This window comes from Epinephelus moara, chromosome 1 (assembly GCF_006386435.1).
Source record: "Epinephelus moara isolate mb chromosome 1, YSFRI_EMoa_1.0, whole genome shotgun sequence".
Taxonomy (NCBI): Eukaryota; Metazoa; Chordata; class Actinopteri; order Perciformes; family Serranidae; genus Epinephelus; species Epinephelus moara.
This window is the reverse complement of record NC_065506.1, coordinates 47,362,626-47,383,104: the sequence shown is the minus strand read 5'-3', so window position 1 is coordinate 47,383,104 and position 20,479 is coordinate 47,362,626. Positions and strand designations below refer to the sequence as shown.

Below are 20,479 nucleotides of genomic sequence, written 5' to 3'. Positions count from 1 at the left end.
AAAATGGCTAAAATGCGACCGATCGCTGTGGCTCCCCCTGTGGACCAATGTTGGTGTTTTTTTCTAATTTTTGGTATGACTAAGTCATGGTATGGTATGCTGTACTCAATGGGTATGGACTAGTTTAGAGTATTTTTACTGCTTCACCGTAATGTCAGTGCTTTCCAGCTGGGGAAATCAAGTTGTCAAAAGAGCTGCTGGTCGACTGCTGCCTCGTTGTTTGTGTGTTTGTGTGACTTTGGCATTTAAGAGTTTGGATTCACACAATGACACAAACTAACTGATGGAAGGCAGCAGTAGACCAGCAGCTCCTGTGTTCAGCAAGGCTAAAATAACTGTTTTTCTCAATGGAGTCTGGCTTTGACGGAAGCATAGGTGGGGAACGGAAGACGTTAACGGCTTTTTCATCTGAACAAGCTGTCTCTGCCGTCCTCCGTCCACAGCTGTGCATTGCTTAGCTTCTGTGTGTGACTCCATTCTGCTTGTCCAAACTGACGGTGTGCCGGCTGACATCTACTGTACGTAACATACTGTCTATGGATAAGTACTCCATGCAACCCCACTTCAGAAAGTCTTTTAACCACAGGATGGTTTAAGTTTCAACATGTCCGCTACATAGTTACGTGCAAATGTAACATAAATGTCATTTCCAGAAACGTACTATGCCTGACAATTGAGTTAAGTCTGAACTGCGACTCAGCCACTGTGATGGAGCGAACACTTTCAGTAGCATCTTTTGTTTTGATAACATTCTGAGTGTTTTACAAATTTGAGTTTGACTATTTGATGATCGTCAATGCTGATACGCGAAAATGAACTAAATGATTTTTATTTCGATTTTAGAAAATGCAAAACAACAGTGAGGGTGGTGGGTAACTAATGTAATCGGTGTGTTCCAGAACACCATGTAACACCAACTACTGCGGCGAGCCTCGGGCTTACTGAAGAGTACAGATACAGGAGGATGAAATCTGTGTGCAGTAATAGCAGGTCTGGATTTATTGCCACCACATGTCTGTATTCCACCGGAGGGGTTTCCTCATTATAACGCGATGCTTGGAGCGGATGCAGCTGTCTTAAAAAGCACTACGTTAATAGTACCTGTCCTGTTTAATCTTAACACTACACTTTTTTCAGTGTCTGCAGTCACTGAGGGAGATGAGCACATGTTACTTCAGCTCAAGAGTTGAAAGACTTGTCACATTTATTTTGGCAGAACATTTTCAAACATCTGTTATAGTATTTTCTTCTCTGGCAGGTGGATCTTTGAGAGGTTCCAGTTCGTCCATAATGCACCCAAATTTGTACATATTGTGAAAGGCTGCGATCACAGTGCACAACCACAGTAACATTACATTAATTACATAACTGTACGTTAACGTCAAACATGAGGTGCTAATTTTTTGGAATATCATACGAACAGTTGTGTCTGCATTGTCATAGGCTATCATATGAGCCGTTCTGAGTATACCTTGATTTGTGACTCATCCACCACCTAAACGTGCCTCCTTAAAGGACTGCTTGGGACCGCTTTCTTGTTTACTCCTGTCAGCGCATTGGTCATGTGATCACAGCCTTCCAAACGTGTGGGATGTGCACAAATTACTGGCTCATAATTACGTGGGATATGTACAAATTTGAATGCATTACTTTTCGTAGGAAAGCGTACAAACAGTTCATGAGAACAGCCTGGATTGGAGAGTATAACGGATTGAGTAACTGATATACAAATGCTCATTGTGTGGGTGAAGTATTCCTTTAAGTGAAGACAAGTTTTTGAATAATTTGAAGAGGCAGATATGCTCCTACCATCATCACATATGTTTTTACACATGCAAACAAAGTTAAGGTTCACTAGGCGTCGCAGTATCCCAGTATTACAGTATACCAGGGTATTTATCCCGACGATTCTACACAATTAAAAATTCAGACACTCCTCTTTCTATTAAACTCACTGTATGAAATGCACAGCACAAGCCACCGAAGGTCAGTCTCCTGTCTTTACTGATGGAACAGGCAGCTGAGCTAAAAGATGCCGAGACATCGAGTAGCGGAGGAATAATGCCCAGCCCACACACGCTGCATGAGCAACATGTGTGCGTCACATAACCTCTTGTTTTTTTCTTCACCCATCCGACACACAGGACCATTAACAGCTGACTAGCAATGTCCGACTGTGGAGGAAAAAAGGCATGTTTGCTGCAGAGTGGCGACTGTTGGAGCAGTGGACTAACTAACTGGATGAGTAACAGGAGAAACCAAGACGCACTCTCATTGCGTCATTTGTCGTTAAGCCTGGTGAAAGATCAGAAAGGTTTGAAGGTATAAAATATGTGATACTGCCCAAGCCTCGCGTTCACTTCATCAATTCAAAACTGGTATCTGTCATATTATAGAAAAAGGTAAGATAGATCAAATGCACGTGTGTGCACTTGTACTGACTCTATCTTTCAAATATAAAACAGAGACACTGACAGTGTCTGCAGACATCTCTAATAATAGGCTCCACATACATGTAGGAGCAGTGCTGATGAAAGTCCTCTCCCTGTGAGAAGCCTTTGAATAACTGATCAAAGCAGGGAAACAGTGAACTGATACTCCTCTGAAATGACACAGCAGACTCCAGCACACACTCACACAACAGCAGAAAGGATATCACCTCTAATACCTCCACCGCCTCTGTCATTTACAGACATAATGCCAGCTCACAGAGATATAAATGTTGGAGTGAGCCAGAGCACAGACGTTTGGTTCTGTACGTGTCTCAGTCCTGCACACAGCATCTGTCATACAGTCCGTGGGGCTGACTGACTGCTCTCTGCATCAGCAGCACGGCTGACAAGACTCCACTAGACTTCGATGAGTTTTAATTATTCACAAGTACGCTTCATCGAACAGAACTGGGGCAGGTAGAAGAGCTATGGGGAGGTAGATTACAACTCTCCACCCCCCCACCGCCTTCTCTCATCCTTTCTCGAACCATCTGCCAAGTGGCTGGCAGAGGTAGTCATAAATAGGTGTAACACGTTCATACATATGTCAACAAAAATGCTCCCCTGATTTAAAGAGATTTGACAAGTGTGACGGGGGTGTGGCAGCATCACATGAATAGATGATGGAGAGAGCTGAGCCGGGCGATCACACTCATTGTCATGCATACAACACGAGACGACACATACAGTATGTATGATACAGAAATATTCATGCTGTCACATGGAGGGGTGCCAACAAATCTGAATATTTCCTTTTTGCAACATGGACATTTTTTTTTGTGTGTTTGACAAAAGGTGACATAAGTTGTGCATAAGAGGAAGCGTGTAGAAAATGTGGCAGAACAAGGATAGTGCTCAAGAGAGTCACAACGGGTGCACAATAAGTATTAAAATATGGACATAACTGGGGTTGCAAGGAAACCTTCCATGGGAATTAAAGGAAATGAAATGGAAATATGGGGGTTATCAGCTCAGGCTCTATTTACCATGTCATTAGCTGACAGAAACTAACCATTTGCTCTGTCATAAGCAGACATAATCCATTCATTTGCCAAATAAATAAATTAATTTGTCAAATACACACAATGTGAAATGTGCCATGTGGTGAGGAGGGAAAGGTACAAATTCAGGGTTTTAAGTCCACAACCATTTCATTAAAATCATGTTTAACAACTAAGAATGAATGGAAATAGATTAATTAGCTCAATCAGGCTCCAGCTGACAACAGTAACAGCTAGCTAGCAAAAATTAGCTGAGGGTGTTAGCAAGTTATAGACTGTCTGCTTTGCTATCTGCTGGTTAACTGAAATATCATATAAAGTATCAAATACTTTAACTTGAGCGATGCAATCCAAACATTTATGAAATCATGTCGACGTTTAGCTCTCACAGTGTTGAACAGTAGTGCTGGCAGTAGTGTGGGCTGAACATGTGATGGGAGAATGTACTGTGCATTCAGTAATTTTACTGAATTGCTATTTAATGGGATGTTGGTAAATAATCTGTACGTGATGGGAAAGTGTGCTGCTGAATGCATCTACCCGTAGAAATCTTCCAGAAATGTACTGCTGATTTTGCAACCCTTTGCAACCCTAAACATAGCACACACAATGTTGCAGACAAAACTTCACCACAAAATCAAAATAACATATTTTTCCTCTTACCCATAGAGCTATTTATCAATTTAGATTGTTTTGATGTGAGTTGCTTCTCTCCAATATAATGGCACTAGATGGCACTCAGCTTGTGGTGCTCAAAGCGCCAAAAAAAAAATACATTTGAAAATGTAGAGAAGGAAGTGTGCATCTACTGCTAGCTCACCTAGCACCACTGAGATAGCTTATGTTACAGCTTAGCTCAGGAGGACTCCATTAATGTTTACAACTGTCACCGTCACAAGTATGAGCCTCTCGTCCATGAGCAGATGCACACTTCCTTCTGCAGGGTGATACAGGTGGCGGGTGTAGTTCGGTAGAAAGAAAATAGTTCCTACATGGAACTGCTCACAACAAGGTCTGTGGATTATCTTGAGTAACCAGGTCATGGTTTCTGAAGAGACATTGTTGTTGAGTTTTTCAAATGATATCTCCAACACTCGACAACTCACACCAAAACTATCTAGACTGATAGATAGCACTAAAGGTAAGAGGAAAAATATTTATTTTTGATTTTAGGGTGAACTGCCCCTTTAAACGTCCTCCTACACACTGGCCAAATGAAAGACACAAAAGTGAATTATAAATAATTCCAGAACATTTGCATAAACAGTTATAATTGTAAGTGAGCTGTGTCCAATATGACATGGAAGTTAGACTCCAGACTTGTCAAGTACGCAGCTCCCCTTGAATAGGCTTAAAGGTTTAGTGGCAGGTGTAATTCATGAAAAGACTCCACAGTGACTGTCAGACTGAAAGATCCTCCACAACAACACGAAGACAAAGGGTCCCTGTCAGACAGAAACAACAGCACATTCGCTCAGATTTGAGTTACTAAGACGGATGAACCTTGAGACAGATGCAGACCGGCACAGCAGCCACATACAGTCTGCTGAGCTGTCTGTAAATCTCAGGTGGATCCTCCCCTCTACAACCACTGAGGGGCACTGTGGCTCTGTTTCCCCTCCACCCTCCCTCCAACACACACTCACCAGCTCCGAGCTGCTGCCGGAGGATGGCTGCGTTCCCTGGCAGCGGTGAAGCTGACGACTTGGCCACCGAGGTGGTGGTGGATGAGATGGACGGGAGGAGGCCGGGCTGGGCCTGCTGAGGCACCAGGTGCTTCCCCTGCCCTAACCTCGGACCTCCTGCCAGCCCCTGGCCGGGCTCTGAGGTGGCCCTCCCTGCTCCGCCCCCTCCCAGAGCCGTATTGGTATTCCTCAGCGGCCAGCGGTTCTGGATGTGCGACACTGCCTCCTCGGCCACCATGCCGTCACCCAGCGCAACGTGCAGCGTGGCGTGAACCGTAAATTCCTGAGTCTCGTCGGCCCACAGGTCAGACACGCGGCACTCGTACACCCCCTCATCTTCTTTCTTCACCTTGGACAGGCTGAGGCGGTGGGAGATGGCGTTGCCCTGAACACGCACAGTCTGGAACCGAGGCAGAGGAAAAAGGAAACACTGAGACGTGACAAATGGCAACGCTTGAAAAACTACCAGTTTAAGCACACATTAATCATCAGCTTAATAAGAGTAGCTCCATGTTTTATGAGTAGAGGTGGAGGCACAGGCATCAACAAAAGCGCCAACTCATGATCCTGTATTAGCTGCTCAGCAGACCTAGACATTAGTTCTTACAGAGCTTTAATTACCCCTAATAAGGTACACTTAAACAGCACAAAAAATAAAAATAACACACACACACACACACATCACCACAACTTATGCTGCCACGGTGTGTTTAACACCATTTTAGAGGTCTGAGAACATGAGATTAAAACATGTCTGAGGAAACTGGGGCAGCAGAAGTCTTAAGTGAATAGTAGTCACAGACTAATCCATCATCCATCAGTCGATCTGAATGACAAATGTCTATAAAAATGCATTCAAATTATTTCTGGAACTAAAGTTTTGAAAATGCCAAGATCCAATTTCAATATACCAGTAACAATTATAAACTAAGTTCACATTAACAGAGCACAGAAGAGACTACACCACATAAAAACTTTCTGGTTGCCCAAACACCCAGTGAGTGAAGCTGTTGACAGAGAGTGATGCTGTGTCTCAAATCAGATACTGCTATACTTAGACTTGCTATTCTGAGTCAAGCTGCAGCCTCCAGGGCAGAAAGATGAAGCCAACACAGAGTGCCAAAAACTGCAGTTCCTCTAATGGCCACTTGAGGCTGGCTCCAAGAGTGAGTCAAACCCCATAGACCCCGATAAACATGTTTGAAGCCTGGTGAAAAACGTTTTGGTCTTTACAGCTAATTTCCCTGTTCATGACAACTGTATTGTGGGTACATGTTTATATAACTCATCCATTTGAATTTTATTAAGACTTAAAGTTTCACATCACTAAGGGCGGGCTGCTTTACGTGACTGTGCTTCACTCCTCAACAGCGCCACCCTGTCGTCCAAATATGGTCACTTCGGGCACCAAAAAATCAAGTTGGCAACAGCCAAAATGCCGAACACGAGGATTCCACAAACCAATGGGTGAGGTCACATTAGCTAAGTCCATTATTTTGACAGTATATGTCTGTCTGGCAAAATGCGTGATATTGGATTTTTCGCTAATATCCGCTATGACGATATGTAACGACTAATTTAACCGATTACCAATATCGAATATAGTCTCTTCTGTAGTGGAATTAACATCATATTATGTGTGCATACTCTTATTGTGACGGCCCACCAGCAGATGGAGACATAATATAGAATACTTTGTTTGTTTTTTGGCTTAATTCTGTCATAGTTTGGTACTGCAAACAATATAGTCTGAGTGGGCGAAAGTTCGCTGCATAGATCAGCCTCTCATTGGGCGGAACGAGCCACCTGCTGAAGTCCCGCCCTACCACCTCCGGTTGCAGTTTTCAACACGTCCTTTACTAACTTTTGCGGTGTTTGATCTTGCGGGGATGTAGCCATTTTTTTGCCATGGTTCGTGTCCTGTAGGCGATATTTTTGTGGGCGTGTTACACCAAAACCTGTTTCCCCCCGGCAATATTTTTGCAAGCGCACCGTTGCTGTGGCACCGCCCAGAACGATTGTGATTGGTTGAAAGAAATACAAGCAGCCGGGGCGTTTTTTTCTCCAATCTTAAAGTGAGAGTCGGCCCAGCCAGACCTTTCTTTTCTTGAGAAAGGTCTGGTGAGCGAGACTACAAACAATATAACCAATGCTAACCAAGGCTTGCTAGCCAGCTAGCCTTAAAAATATCGCAATATTATTTCTTAGCCATATCGCCCAGCCCTACACTAAACTGTGGTCACATAGACACTATTAATTTAAAATGTGGTAGCACAAACAATAACGTGAATGCTGACTTAAGCTTGCTAGCTAGCGGTCTAGCCTTATTGACAAGCATATATTTTGGCAAGTGGCAATTGTTCGTCAAATGTTGGTGATAATGCTCCGCCTGGTTGCAGCTCGCTGAGCAGAAGAAGAAAAGCTGCCAAATGTTGCCATCTTTATTCCGTGATGCGCACAGTGGCCGTTGGTTGATTTGAGACAACACTACCCTGTCGCTATGAAAGAAAGTACATAGTGTTCTACATGTACTAATGGAAGTATCTGATTTGAGAGACAGCTTGAGTGTCAGGTGTACCAGCCATTAATGAAGTCATGTCATCAAGGATAGACACAGAATGTGTTTCAGCCTTAAGCGAGGAGCGTGTCTGTCACAGGCAGGACTGTCACATTCTACCTTTTCATCATAATGCACTCCACCGTGTCAGGTTGGTCTTTTCTTTCTCCTAAGACATGCTAAGTGATGCTCTGTCAAATTAATTTATCAAATGAAACTCCTCTGTGTGGTATTTAAAAATAAAAGTCTGCTAATCAGCACTCTTGAGGCAGGAGGGTGGACACTTACACTTATTTTTGTGGCTTCCCTTGGAACGACCTGAAAAAAGGAAAGCACCGTGAGTCACATCATGTCAACAGCATGATTAGCAGTGAGCAGAACATCAGCTATTATATGAGGAACATTACGGGCAACAATAACACAAGGTTGTTATTTCACTTGGTGAACCGAGCAAACGGCATGAGCAGAGCTGTTGCATACATTTCTCAAAGACGCCATTGATAACCTCTCTGTCTCTCCCTCGTCTTCTCCCTCTGCACTTTTTACCCCTGCTGCATGTTTTAATGTGCTTAAACCGCAGAGGAAATGCCACAGATGTGATTGTCCCTGACTCCTCAGACAACTGAAAGAGACTGATTTGTCATGCTGAAGGGAAAAGTAATTCCCACCGCGTCCTGCCACAATATCCTATCATGGCGGTTTTATGCAGCGGACCTGAGAGGAATGTAATGGTGTTGATAACCAACAAGTGCCCTTTCAGCAGTCAGAGTGGCATCGCCCCTCGTCCTGAGTAATGCACGGGATTAATGGCTGACAAAAGCAGGAGATTCAAACACTGGTGATTGTTACTTTAAAAATGCAGATAGATGCAGGAGATCAAAGAAACTGTGTGCACCAGGCTCATGTCAAGAATATACAGATATCTGCAGCCTGTGGATTTACAAACAGGCCGGTGTGAATGCACAAATACAGAAATGTTGATCTCTGGCAGATTTACATGGTTGAACTGCAACTGACATCTATGCATATTATCCATTTTTAGCTTCTGTGCTTAAGATGATGTCCAAAGACTACGTGCAGGTCATGGAGGGCACAGCAGACTGTCACTACACACGCTTGGACCTGAGTTATGTGTAATTAACTAATGGTCTTGGTGTCGTCGTCAGTGTTGCAGCTACCTTGGCTCTGCTGGCCGGGGCACTGATCTGCAGCTCATGAGGCAGTTCTTTAGGCACGTCCTCCTTCAGGTACCACCACTGGATCTCCAGAGACATGGGCGCTGAGCTGACAGCCTTGAAGGCGCAGGGCATCTCCACATCCTCTCCCTCCCCCACACTCACATCTTTAGGGACTTCAGTGAATGCAGCTTTGGTATATGAAGAAGAGAGAGAGGCAAGACACCAGAAGCACAGATTAATGAGCGAGTAGGTGTGCGTAAAACACCTTGCATAAGCCGAAAAGCATCCAGAGTTCGGCCTGTTGTTTGGCCATCCATTCTCCTGCCATCATGCAGACTCTCTGTGTTTAAGCCCTCCTCCTATAGTCCCCATTAACTGTGATTTATAGACGGAAATGGTTTTACTCGAGCACCTGTGACCTACAATCTGCCTCAGGTTGTGTTTGATCAAATAATGGAGAGTAATTCTCCATCCATTTCATGCTGCTGTGATGTGGGAACAGCTGGATCATTCTGTTATTCATGTTTTATTACAATTCTTCAGCTATTTTATTCTACTTTTTTACAGAAATAACTGCCCAGGCTTTGTTCCAACACCAGCAGGAGATGTTTAATCCTGCACACAGCTGGGATTTATTTTGAACCATAGCTTTTTAAAAGCCACAGCGTCAAAACATGTATCTCATTCCCCATTTGCCTCCTCTCTTGGGTCTCACTTACCATTTGCACAAATCATAAAGGGCGAATTGAGAATGAAGTAATAAAGGAGGCTATATAGTCCCGTGTTTTCCATGTCACAGTCAGGCTCGTCACACTCAGCACGGACATTAGACGGTCATTTGACCTGGATGTGTTGCGTCCTGTTACTCAAATAACTCCAAATATGGGCACAGAAGAAGCAGAATCCAGAGGCAGCCGCAGCATCAGCCAGGCAACATGTACAATCCGGAGGTGAGCTCGAGCATAATTAAAACCACATCTCAGCGCAGGAGCAAGAGCTGGAGTAATTCTGCAGCGAATAAGTCAAAGAAGTAATTTTAATTCCCTCAGTGAACGCGGAGCCTCCTTTATTCCCCACTGAGCGTCGTCTGGAAGTAGAAACCGAACTTCCCGGTTAGTGGCAGAAACCTGCTCTTCATCATCACCCCGCTTCCCTGGCGTAGGAAAGCTCTCCCGGGCTCCGCTCCAACACCCATCACATAACCGATCCTGTGTGTGAGAGACAGCGCCGCAACAGCACCAGCCGGAGAGGAGACGCGGAGGACAACTTCTCCCTGATGCTGACAAACACGGATGATGTGTGGGGAGAGCCGTGCGTCTGTCCTTTCCTCTGTGTTGGTGGATCCCCCTCTCTCGTCTGCCAGCTGTCACCGACCTGGAGCCTTTGCGCGGATTGGTGTGCGTCGCGAGCGCATCGCGAGGAGGCGAGAGGTCTCTGGGCGCCCTCCCCCCTCTGCGCTCCCTCCCTCTCTCTCCAGTGTGCCAGTGTCATGTCTTCTTCTCACTGCTGCTGGCTTCCACATAATAAAGTGCTTTTTTTTTTTTCTTTTTTTGAAAACACACACACACACACACACACACACACACACACACACACACACACACAGTAAGTGACTTACTGTATCTATCAGAGCTGCCGTTTTACATTAAGGGCATCAAGATAATCTATACTGCCTCAGACAGACAGTTCCGGAGGCTTATTCACATAAAATCCCCCATTTGTATCAAATCCTGCTCTGTGAAAACCACTCAGGCTGCTGGTGCAGAGAGGAGAAGTGCACAGGCTGCTATGATGCGTTCCCACAGACACATGCTGGAAATGACCATTGAGCAACTCCAACACCTGCACTGGGCTGAATGTCAGTGGGATCATGTGTGGCATTCAAACAGTAGGTAACTGTTCAGCAGTGGTCTACTGGCCTTCTCTGTGAAACTCTCTGGGACCGTTTTTACAACCCAGTTGGCAGGAAAATATTGGCATTGTACATTTCTGCAAACCACGGACGTGTTACATTTGCACGGTATCATGTAGGCCTAGTGGATACGCTGTAACCAGGGGCTTAAATACAGACAGTGGAGGCAGTGCGGTTGCACTAGGGCCTGTGAGGTGGGGGCCCATAGAGAGAGTGGGCCCTCCAACAACGTGTTAAATGGAGAATGGGCCCTTATGAGTGATTGCCAAATGTCAACTATTCTATAACTAGAAATCAACTATTAGAATTGTTAAATTAAATTAGTAATTTCTCATTTTCTTTGGTATTCTTGTTACACACAGATATGCAGTGATGATTGCTGGGTAATATGTATGTTGATGTTTTCAAATGTCAGGTCTCTGATCATGTGACAAGATGATATGTGCACGATGGCCTGCACTAGGGCGCTTCATAACTACCTTACGCCACTGGTTGAAACTTTATGTTTCACCAACATGTGGTTAAGTTTAGGCACAAATATCACTTGGTCATGGTCAGGAAAAGATTGTGTTTTGGCTTAAAATACCTGGTTTGGGGGAACAATCCCTGCAGGACAAGCTGTGATGTCTTGGTTAAAAACATCACTTTTCATGATACTATCCCCGCTGGAAAATCACAATGGGTTGCTACAAAACACCCACAGTTGGAGCCAAAAAAGCCTGATAATGTAGGTGCATCTCTGCAAAACACCCATGTTTGATGTCCAAAAAGCTGCAGGAAAAATACTGACACGTCACTAGAAAACATTCACATTTGGCAGCTAAAAAGCTGTGGTATAAACAGATGGGTCGCTACAAAACACCTAAGTTTGGTGCCTGTGTGACCACTGAAGTGAAGATTTTTCTCTTTGTCCCTTTTTGTTGCTTTGAAATTAATTTATGGTTTGTTTGATTCCTCACTTTTGTCTTTTCACCGTTTGCGGCCATATATTTTTTTGTGATATTTCTATGTGTCTTAATTGTCTCTTTTATTTTGAGAGAGAGAGTAAAGCTAAAATGTGTTTCACCACTAGAAATACCACATTTTAGATCTCTTACTTGAATCTCAGATTAATTCTGGAGTATTTGAGAATTTTGGGACCTTTTTTTTAATATTTTCCCACAGACAAGCTGAGACCGGGATACCAGGCCGTGTACAATACAGTTTTAAGATATAGATGTCAACTAACTGCCGTTGACGGTAATTCTCAAAGCGCATTGCACTATAATCCGCCCAGTGACCAAGCTCCAGAGGTTACTGTCTAACAGTGAGAGCTTTACAGATTTCAGTAATTCAGATAAACTCTGTCTGTATGACTAAGTGTTGTTTTTCTGCGGATAAGTTACAACAGGAAACAACATTTCCTGTTTAAGGTTTAGTGAAAAATCCAGTGTTCTTCTGATGCTGTGAATTTTATTACAGTGAGCTGAGTGTCAAACTGGTGAAAAGAAGAAAAAGCACTCAATATTCATACATGATAATCTGACTTTGAAAAACATGTAAATGTTCTGTGTGTGTGTGTGTGTGTGTGTGTGTGTGTGTGTGTGTGTGTGTGTGTATTGTCTGGGTAGAAATTCAGATTCTCCGTCTGTCTCATGTATCTGTGCACACAGGTCCAGTATGCGATGCAGGACTGTGTGTGAGTGCAGCAGCAGGATGTCTGTTTCCTCACAGCTGCCAGACTTCAGGGGCTGTTGAGGCTGCATGTTGGGAGAGATGGAGAGAGAGACAGAATTTGAATTTTCAAAAGCTCTTTATTTGCTCAGAACAATATTTACAAAGTTAACTCAGAAATCCAGAGCAAACAAAATGAAGTTATTTAATTAAATTCACCCACAGGTTGGCACAGTGGTGAAGTGGTTAGTGCTGTGGCCTCACAGCAAGAGGGTTCTGTGTTCAAACCCACCCCTCTGTGTGGAGTTTGTATGACACTCCCCAGTCATTGTGGGTTTTCTCCAGGTTCTCCAGCTTCCTTCCTCCTGTGAATGAATAATGGATGAATTTCAACCATATTGCTCAACTCAAAATAAGGATGAAGTCATATTTTACCACAGAACATAACATATTTCATAACACCATGTTGCTGAATTCTGCCACATTGTGAGATTGTAAAAGATGCATTTAAACAGTTTAATGCACGGCTGGGCAAACGTGTGCATTTGATCTCTGCTCAAGGAACTCATGCACATGCGGGTACAGAGATACACTTAGGGTGTTTTTTTTTTTTGTCAAACATAACATTTTTGCAAAAGTCATGTGTTTGGGAAGTACAGGAAGAATGTTTGCCTTGTTTGGATTCTTGATTCACTGTGGAGGCAAGTGAGGAAAAATGTAGTTTTTTTTACAAATTCAACGTGACACGTGGTGAGTAACTGAAATATGAATTATTTTGCAGGTGAAGTATTCTTATAAGTCTGATTTGAGTCTCAATGTCTTGAATAGGACAAGTACTATAATTAGGGCTGTCAAAATAATGCTTTAATTTCGATTCATTTATCACAGAAAAATTAACACGTTAAAGGATTAATGTTGATAATCATGTTCCATGGTGCCCTTTGACCCGGTGTGTTACTGAAGGCCATAGTGTCTTTGTCATGTGATGGAGGCAGATGAGACGACGCTGCTCAGCCCTGTGAATGGAACATTTACTTTTACAAAAACGCCCAGATGAACTGTTGATAGGAGCAGTGTTCTCTGCAGGTTCTGCAGGAAGGAATTTTCATACCATCAGAGAACTTCAAGCCTGAAATATCACCTCAGCACAAAGTATTTAACAGCAAACCCAGAGGTCTGAGCTAGCACAGCCTCTGATGCTAACGCTAGCAGGCAGCCTCGTCAAGCCACACTGAACCAGGTGTTCAGACTGAGTCAGTCTACCTGCGACCCACTGACTAACTCCCTTACAGAATGGACTACAGTCCAGTTTGGGTGGCAGAGGACAGGGGGACAACTGTGTCCAACATCCAGCAGCTTTACTACGACACCAAAAGTCATTTGAAGTGAATTTTTAAAAATACTTTCATAGCAAAGGTTGATGTATGCCATTAATTTAGATTAATTATTCACCGAGCATGTGCATTAATTTTTTGAGTTGCTTGACAGCCCTATTTATAATCTGTCACCAAGACATACATTACAGAGGTGAAATTAACTGTAACACAAACTACTTGTGGGAAAAGAAATGATGTCAGTTCACATCTGTTTTGCACTTTTGTTTTTAGGCACTGACTAAATGTAAATTAGAATAAAAAAATGTTTCTTTTAAACATGTTAACTTGATTTATCTAGGCTATATATCTTAATATCCATGAATGATGATACATACTTACTTTACATACTTTGTCATAATTCTTATCTAACTGGTATTCTCTATGATACTTTAACGGCATTTTTACATGTACTAGATAGAAATTGTGAGAATTCCTACATAAACATTGCCTTTGAATTTATCACCATTATGAGGAAGTGAAAGAGACTTTCTCTAAATTGAACACTTGTATTATACATTTATGTCATTAAATTGCTGCAGAGTGACCTTGCTCTGTCAGTGCAGACTTCAGAACATTCGCTCAGTTAAAAAAAGCGCAGCTCTCCTCTCTGAGGCAAATCAGACTTCAATCTTAATCGTCTCCATTGAAAGAGACTGGACAGAAAGCAGCTGTTCTTTAGTTAAGAAAAGTAATTTCATATCAAACAGGAAGCAGGGACTCGTACACCTATCCTGGTAGTCACTCTGATAGAAATGTCATTTGCATCTTGGCTCACAACTTCCTCTCCACCTGTCTTAGCTGCTCTCACTGTGTCTCTTTGTCCATTTGTATTCCAGCTGTCTCTTCAGCAGAGCAAATGTATTTGCTTCAGACAAAACAGTGTGTTGACAGAATCTCTCCTTCACTTGCAGATTTCTTTTCAGGTCTGAAAATGTATAAAAGAAAAGGCATTGTTTCAGTTCAGTTTGCACAGCGTCTAACAGTGAGTACCACACACACACACACACACACACACACACACACACAATTCAACAAATCTTCTAACCAATTGTTTTTTATTGGCTGTTTGCAGTTGAGTAATTGTGTAGTGATACAGTTATATTACAAAGTAATTCATAACATTACTTGTTACTTTCAGTTCCTTCTACCAGCTCTGTCAGAGCTGCCATCAGATCTCTACTCAAGGTCCCATTGTCTGTGTTTAACGTACAAATAGAAAACAAGACATTATGGTTTCACGAGCAGCCATTTTGTTTAAAGTTTTAAGGTCTACAACTCTGATAAAACTAGGTGATTCCTGAATGTATTGTTTACCAACCACATGTAGGCAAAGCTGACAAGCTAGCAGCTGAGAAATAGTCAGTCCGAGTGCCGGAGCACACCTTGGCACAAACGGGACTGTTCGTAAATTTGGGGGACTGTTCAGTTATTCAGAGCACCACACCCTCGAAGCAGCAGACCGCCAAGCAGAGCGAATGTGTGATTAACTAAACCCCGATCACACAGAAAGTATTTTAGCAGCTTGAAGCAGCTTTTTGTAATTGTTTTAATGAGAATGAAGCTTTTTGCTCGCTGTTTGTGCTTTGTAGCACACCTGGCATTTTTGCAGGAGCGCTCTGAACTCCTCGAGTTGAAAAAACTTCAACTCAGAGCAAAAAAGTCCTCCACATCATGTGTGCTCTTTCACCATTGTCCCATCAGATGATTTGAGAGGCGGGCCTTCTGTGGTGGTCACAACAACAAGTGGTCACAACAACAAACTGGTAGTAGCGGTTGCTGGATACACACAGAGCTATATGACTTTACAAACCGCAGTTAGCACCATCTCAATAGAAAACAGCAGGTGTGGAAGCAGATAAGTGCAGTACTTGAAACATCCATCAAGGAGGAGAAGCTCCTGGACCAACTGGTGGTACTCCCCATGACCCACCTGCTTTTTTAGGGTCTCATGTACCCACACAGATCTCTGTTTATCTGCTGACAGCCTGTCACCCTCAACCAGAGCTACAGACAGTACCCTCTGCCTCAACATGGCAGCAACTACACACTGATTACTGTGAAATAAGTAACTGCATTTTGCACACTGCAGAGAGCTTCTGCATGATCCGAGCCTTAAAAGATTGTTAATTCATGTAGAAACAGAATGCTCTATTTCCTCAAACAACAGTGCTCTCATTTATGTGCAGAGCATCAGATTGGTTTCATGGACGCACCCATAAATAAGACAACTTTGGAGTTACCAGGAAGCGCACTTCTCCTAAGCCCCTTTCCCACTGGACAAAAAAAAAACCCACTAACATCTGGCTCTTGTATTTAATCGAAAGATTACAATCAGCACTCCCTCCCAGGCCAAATGACTCTGCAGTAGTCGGGTATTTGTCGTCTCCAGCGCCTGTCCAGGCCTGCCGTCAGAGGGGGTCAAAGGGTACAGATGACCTCAGTCCAAGGGCAAGAAGGGGCCATGAAAAGGGTTATGGTTGAGCCTTACATGAGATCAAGTGCAACAATTTACTTACTAACTTAAATTACCGACAATACATTGTTATTTACATGATAAATAGATTTATTTATCATTTTAACACATTTCAACGTGCCATTGGATGCTCCCACCCCCCGCAGGGGTTGTGAAATGGTGTGGTCCATCTGTCAGAGGGGGTCAGATGCGTGATGTGCCGAACACACAATGTAAACATGTGAGGTGGACTGCAGCCAGACTAGTTAAGCCAGAATGCCTTGCCAAAAATCAGATAAGGAAAAGCCAGGGTACACAGAGAACAAGACAGTGAAAGGAGAAGAGAAGTTTTGGACAACTGTCTGGCGAAAAACTATGAAAAAGCAGCAGGTGTGACAGGCAGAGCTGAAGGTGAGAAGCGAGGCAGACTAATTTTTTAGTAAATAAAACCTGCTGTAGCGGGCTCAGTTTGAAAGCTGCAGGGAAGACAGCGAGGAGCCGACACAAAATACCATCCATCTCCGTCAAAGCAGCTCTCAAACATCATCCAGAAGTTTCTGCACTGAGTTTGAAATAGAGACTGAAGAAGTAACAGGCATAAAAACGAAGTAACGACTGTAACGTTTTACCTGGTTTCACTGTTTATGTCTGTGACATTGAACATGACACACTAGAAAAACACATAAAGGCCTTTTCATCTGCTGTACAGCCGTGTACATGGCTCTGTTTACTGCCAATGGACAAGAAGTCAAAGGAGAACAGCCCCACTGCTTAAAATGGGCAGTGACGGGAAACAGGCAACATCCGAAAAATCGGCATGCTTCGCAGAGCATCTGCATCCAGTATGAACTACCATGCAGACACCCACGGTGTGTTGGAGGTCTTCTTGGAGATAACCCGTGATACCATCACCTAACTACACCAAGCATGCTGAGGAAGACAGTTACTACCGTGGATGTGGAGCATGCTCTGAAGAGGCAGGGATGACTTCTGTGTGGCTTTGGTGGATAAATCTATCTGTTGGTAATTAATATCAAACACTCTGCTCTGCATAATAATTTCATATTGAAGTTTTCTTGCATATCTTATCGCTCACACAATATTACCACCAGACATTTTGGCTGCTGATTTTCTCATCTTCCGGACAACTTTACCTTATACCGGCCAAAAGCTGGCACATGCCGGCTGACGTAAACTGAGTAGGCCATTTATCAATACCCCAGAAAATGGTCCTCTTTGTTACAGCCTAATATAGGCAGGTATGGACTGTTGCCTTTTCTTTTTTTAATAAACTGCACATACATATTAATTTTGGACTAACAGGGTGCTAGTTCGATAGAGGCCAGCCTTTTTGGTCCAGAGTGGTGCAGTGCATTGTGGTAGTTGTAGGTTTTCTACTTTTGAGCAAAAGCGAATGCCACAGCCCTTTTCTCTGTTTGTTTTTTTTCTGATCATTTCGCACCAATTTCAAAATGAATTGCATCTTTCTACTTCGTTAAGAGCCCTGTGTAATGAAAAGGAGGAGATGAGGAGAGGATAAACACTGAAATCCTCAAGTGATAAAATACCACAGAAAACCTTCCACAAGTGTGCGTCCAAGGAAGAAGCTCCAAACATATGAACCTTGACAATTTATTGCCACAAAGCAAAACAACAGAAGAGATTAAACCAGAATCTCTGCTCCTGCAAACTAATACCTTGTGAGAGTGCTCTCATTAGAAACCAAGGTCTGCAAGGAAAACATACAGTAAGCCCGCTGACAGCTGGCTGTCTACATCATGAAAGAGAAATGCCAGACCTGCCTGTGTTACAGCTGATGTGGAGGAGTGGAAAGCATTGGCCAAAATGCAGTCTGAGTAACCATTGGCTATCGTCTGCTGATGAGTTAGCATTACATCAGCTTTGGTCAAATTTCTACACAGGTTTGTTTGTTTATTTGTTTGTTTATTTGGATCCCCATTAGCTACCACATTAGTAGTAGCTACTCTTCCTGAGGCCCACACACGAAATTACATTGCATAGCATTAAAACACATTACATTACATTACAGTACATAAGACAGATAAAAACTTAATACAGGCAAAATAACATTCTTCCTGACACCTCAGGCAACAACATAGTTACAGGACAATTTCAAATTTGCAGCAGAATAAACAATAAAACAATAAACACTCAGTCCCATAGACCCAAGACAACTTAACAATTTATGTATCAGCTGTAATCAGAAGCAGATTTCTTGAGACGTTTCTTTAATTTCGTTTTAAAATCTGATTTACTTGTTGACTGTGTGAGTTTTGATGGAAGACTATTAAGCTCTTTCATTGCTCTGTAAAATACTGTGTGTTGCATTGAATTGGTATTTGAGGTGGGAAGCACAAAGAGACCTTCTGATGCATGTCTGGAGTCGTAGGAGTGTATGACAAAGCTAAAATTAAGTTGGTTGTACAAGATACTTGGGACCTTAGTAGATGAGATGTTTTTAACAAAAGGAAGCAGAGAGATAAGCAGTCTGTCTTTTACTAATGGCCATCTTAAAGTGGCATGCATTTTGTTGATGTTCGTCGTTTTTGTACAACACAAGTATCTGTTTATAAAGATTAGCTGAAATAAGTGGTGCAGAGGAAGAGGAAGTCTTGGGTCAGATATCTGCTGGCTACACTGGATCAGCCCAAAATATTGGCCCTCACCCCCACAGGCTTGATCAGGGGTGGAAATCCCGGGGGGGACAGGGGGGACATGACTCCCCCTCCAGTAAAGCTCCCGCCGTAGAATAATTTGTGACACAATTAATAATTTTTGAACAATGCAGTAGTATTTATTGAAAGCACAATGTAAGCGGTGCTCATTATAATCGCGCAATAATGTGCTATTTAAATCTTAAAAGATTTAGTCCCCCCCTGCCATTCCTAGTAGTGGTATATCCCACACTCTTTCCAACGGGCGGGGCTGCTTGGCAGCAGTAGCAGCGTGTGGCTGGACCCGGCTGTCCACATTGCGCATCGCAGGGTAAGATGTTCACTCACACAGACACAGTTTAACTTACACAAGTTACAACACATCCCATTTACTGTTACAACAAGCCCCAGGCCCAGGCTGATAATATAAACTGTCTGCAACATTTCTCCTGCATTGTTCAAAAGCCTACTCAATTACGAGTGCTGTTAAGCTAAAAGCTAATGATTAAGCTCAGAGTTCAGTGATAGAGAGGACAGGAGAGAAAGAAGAGGGAGAGGACAGGACAAGAGCAGTCAGAGGCGGAACAGCTCGTAGCTAATGGCTACCTGTCTGTAGGCTCTCCACCTGTCAGTGAGACAAACATGAAAGACGTGCAGTTTGACCGACGAGGAGCGGTCATTATGCACGACTATTACGCACGGTTGTGAGGTGCGCAGCGGCAGATCTCACAGCACACTGTTTATAAACCAGTTTACCAGTTTAATTGCAGGAAATGTTTAGTTGTTAAACCATTTCTCATAAGTATAGACATTCACTCTGCCTGTTGGAGAGATAGAGAGAAGATTAAAGCGTCAAACTGCGGTAAAAGATGCTGTATAAAAGACAGGCTACAACTTTTTTTCCTTGTGCCTCCCTGGAATTATTCTCTAAAATTTTACTGTTTATTGTCCCCCCCAACTATGAAATGGGATTTTCGCCGCTGGGCTTGATCATTGTCACTGTGAAAGCAATCCTTAGCTTTGCAGGTATTTGGTGATAAATCAAACTAGTTAATGTTTGTGGATCATTAAAGTTGTTTCACTTCATCACAGGGGGAACATGAATGCTACAATATTTCATAACAATCCATCAAATAGACATTTTAAACAGAACCATACAAATAAAAATCAACCTGATGACGGCACTGAATGTAAACTTATTCTGGTTCATCACCTGGGAACTTAAATATCTGCACCGCATTTTATGGCAATCCATCCAAATAGTTGACACAAAATAAGCCTGAAGGCTGGAAATCAGAAGCACAGAGAGTTGTTACATAAAGATGATACGCCGTCTCATCTGGTTGCATCAGTGTGAGCCAGCAGGTTTTTAGAACGTTGCTGAGCGGTGCATTGCAAGTAGTCGCCTGTTTCAACTCATCTTGTCACAAATCTGTGGTCTGAACTGGGCTCTGACTGGTTCATGTTTTTAGTTTTTTTCTTAATGCATTTTTAATAA

The 20,479-nt window shown here is 43.0% G+C and overlaps 2 protein-coding genes across 2 annotated transcripts in view; one reads left to right on the top strand and one right to left on the bottom strand.

The window, feature by feature from the left end:
• Positions 1–10,390, bottom strand: part of vstm2b (V-set and transmembrane domain containing 2B) — a 27,323-nt gene extending 16,933 nt beyond the window's left edge. The window contains exons 1-4 of the mRNA XM_050053028.1: positions 9,633–10,390; positions 8,914–9,101; positions 8,024–8,053; positions 5,140–5,578 (exon numbers count right to left, since the gene is read on the bottom strand). Coding sequence (XP_049908985.1) covers positions 5,140–5,578; positions 8,024–8,053; positions 8,914–9,101; positions 9,633–9,705 — 730 coding nt within the window. The 5' untranslated portion in view covers positions 9,706–10,390. The remainder of the gene's footprint in view (positions 1–5,139; positions 5,579–8,023; positions 8,054–8,913; positions 9,102–9,632) is intronic.
• si:cabz01068815.1 (solute carrier family 51 subunit beta) overlaps positions 1–20,479 on the top strand; it is a 364,543-nt gene that overhangs the window by 83,976 nt on the left and 260,088 nt on the right. The window lies entirely within an intron of this gene.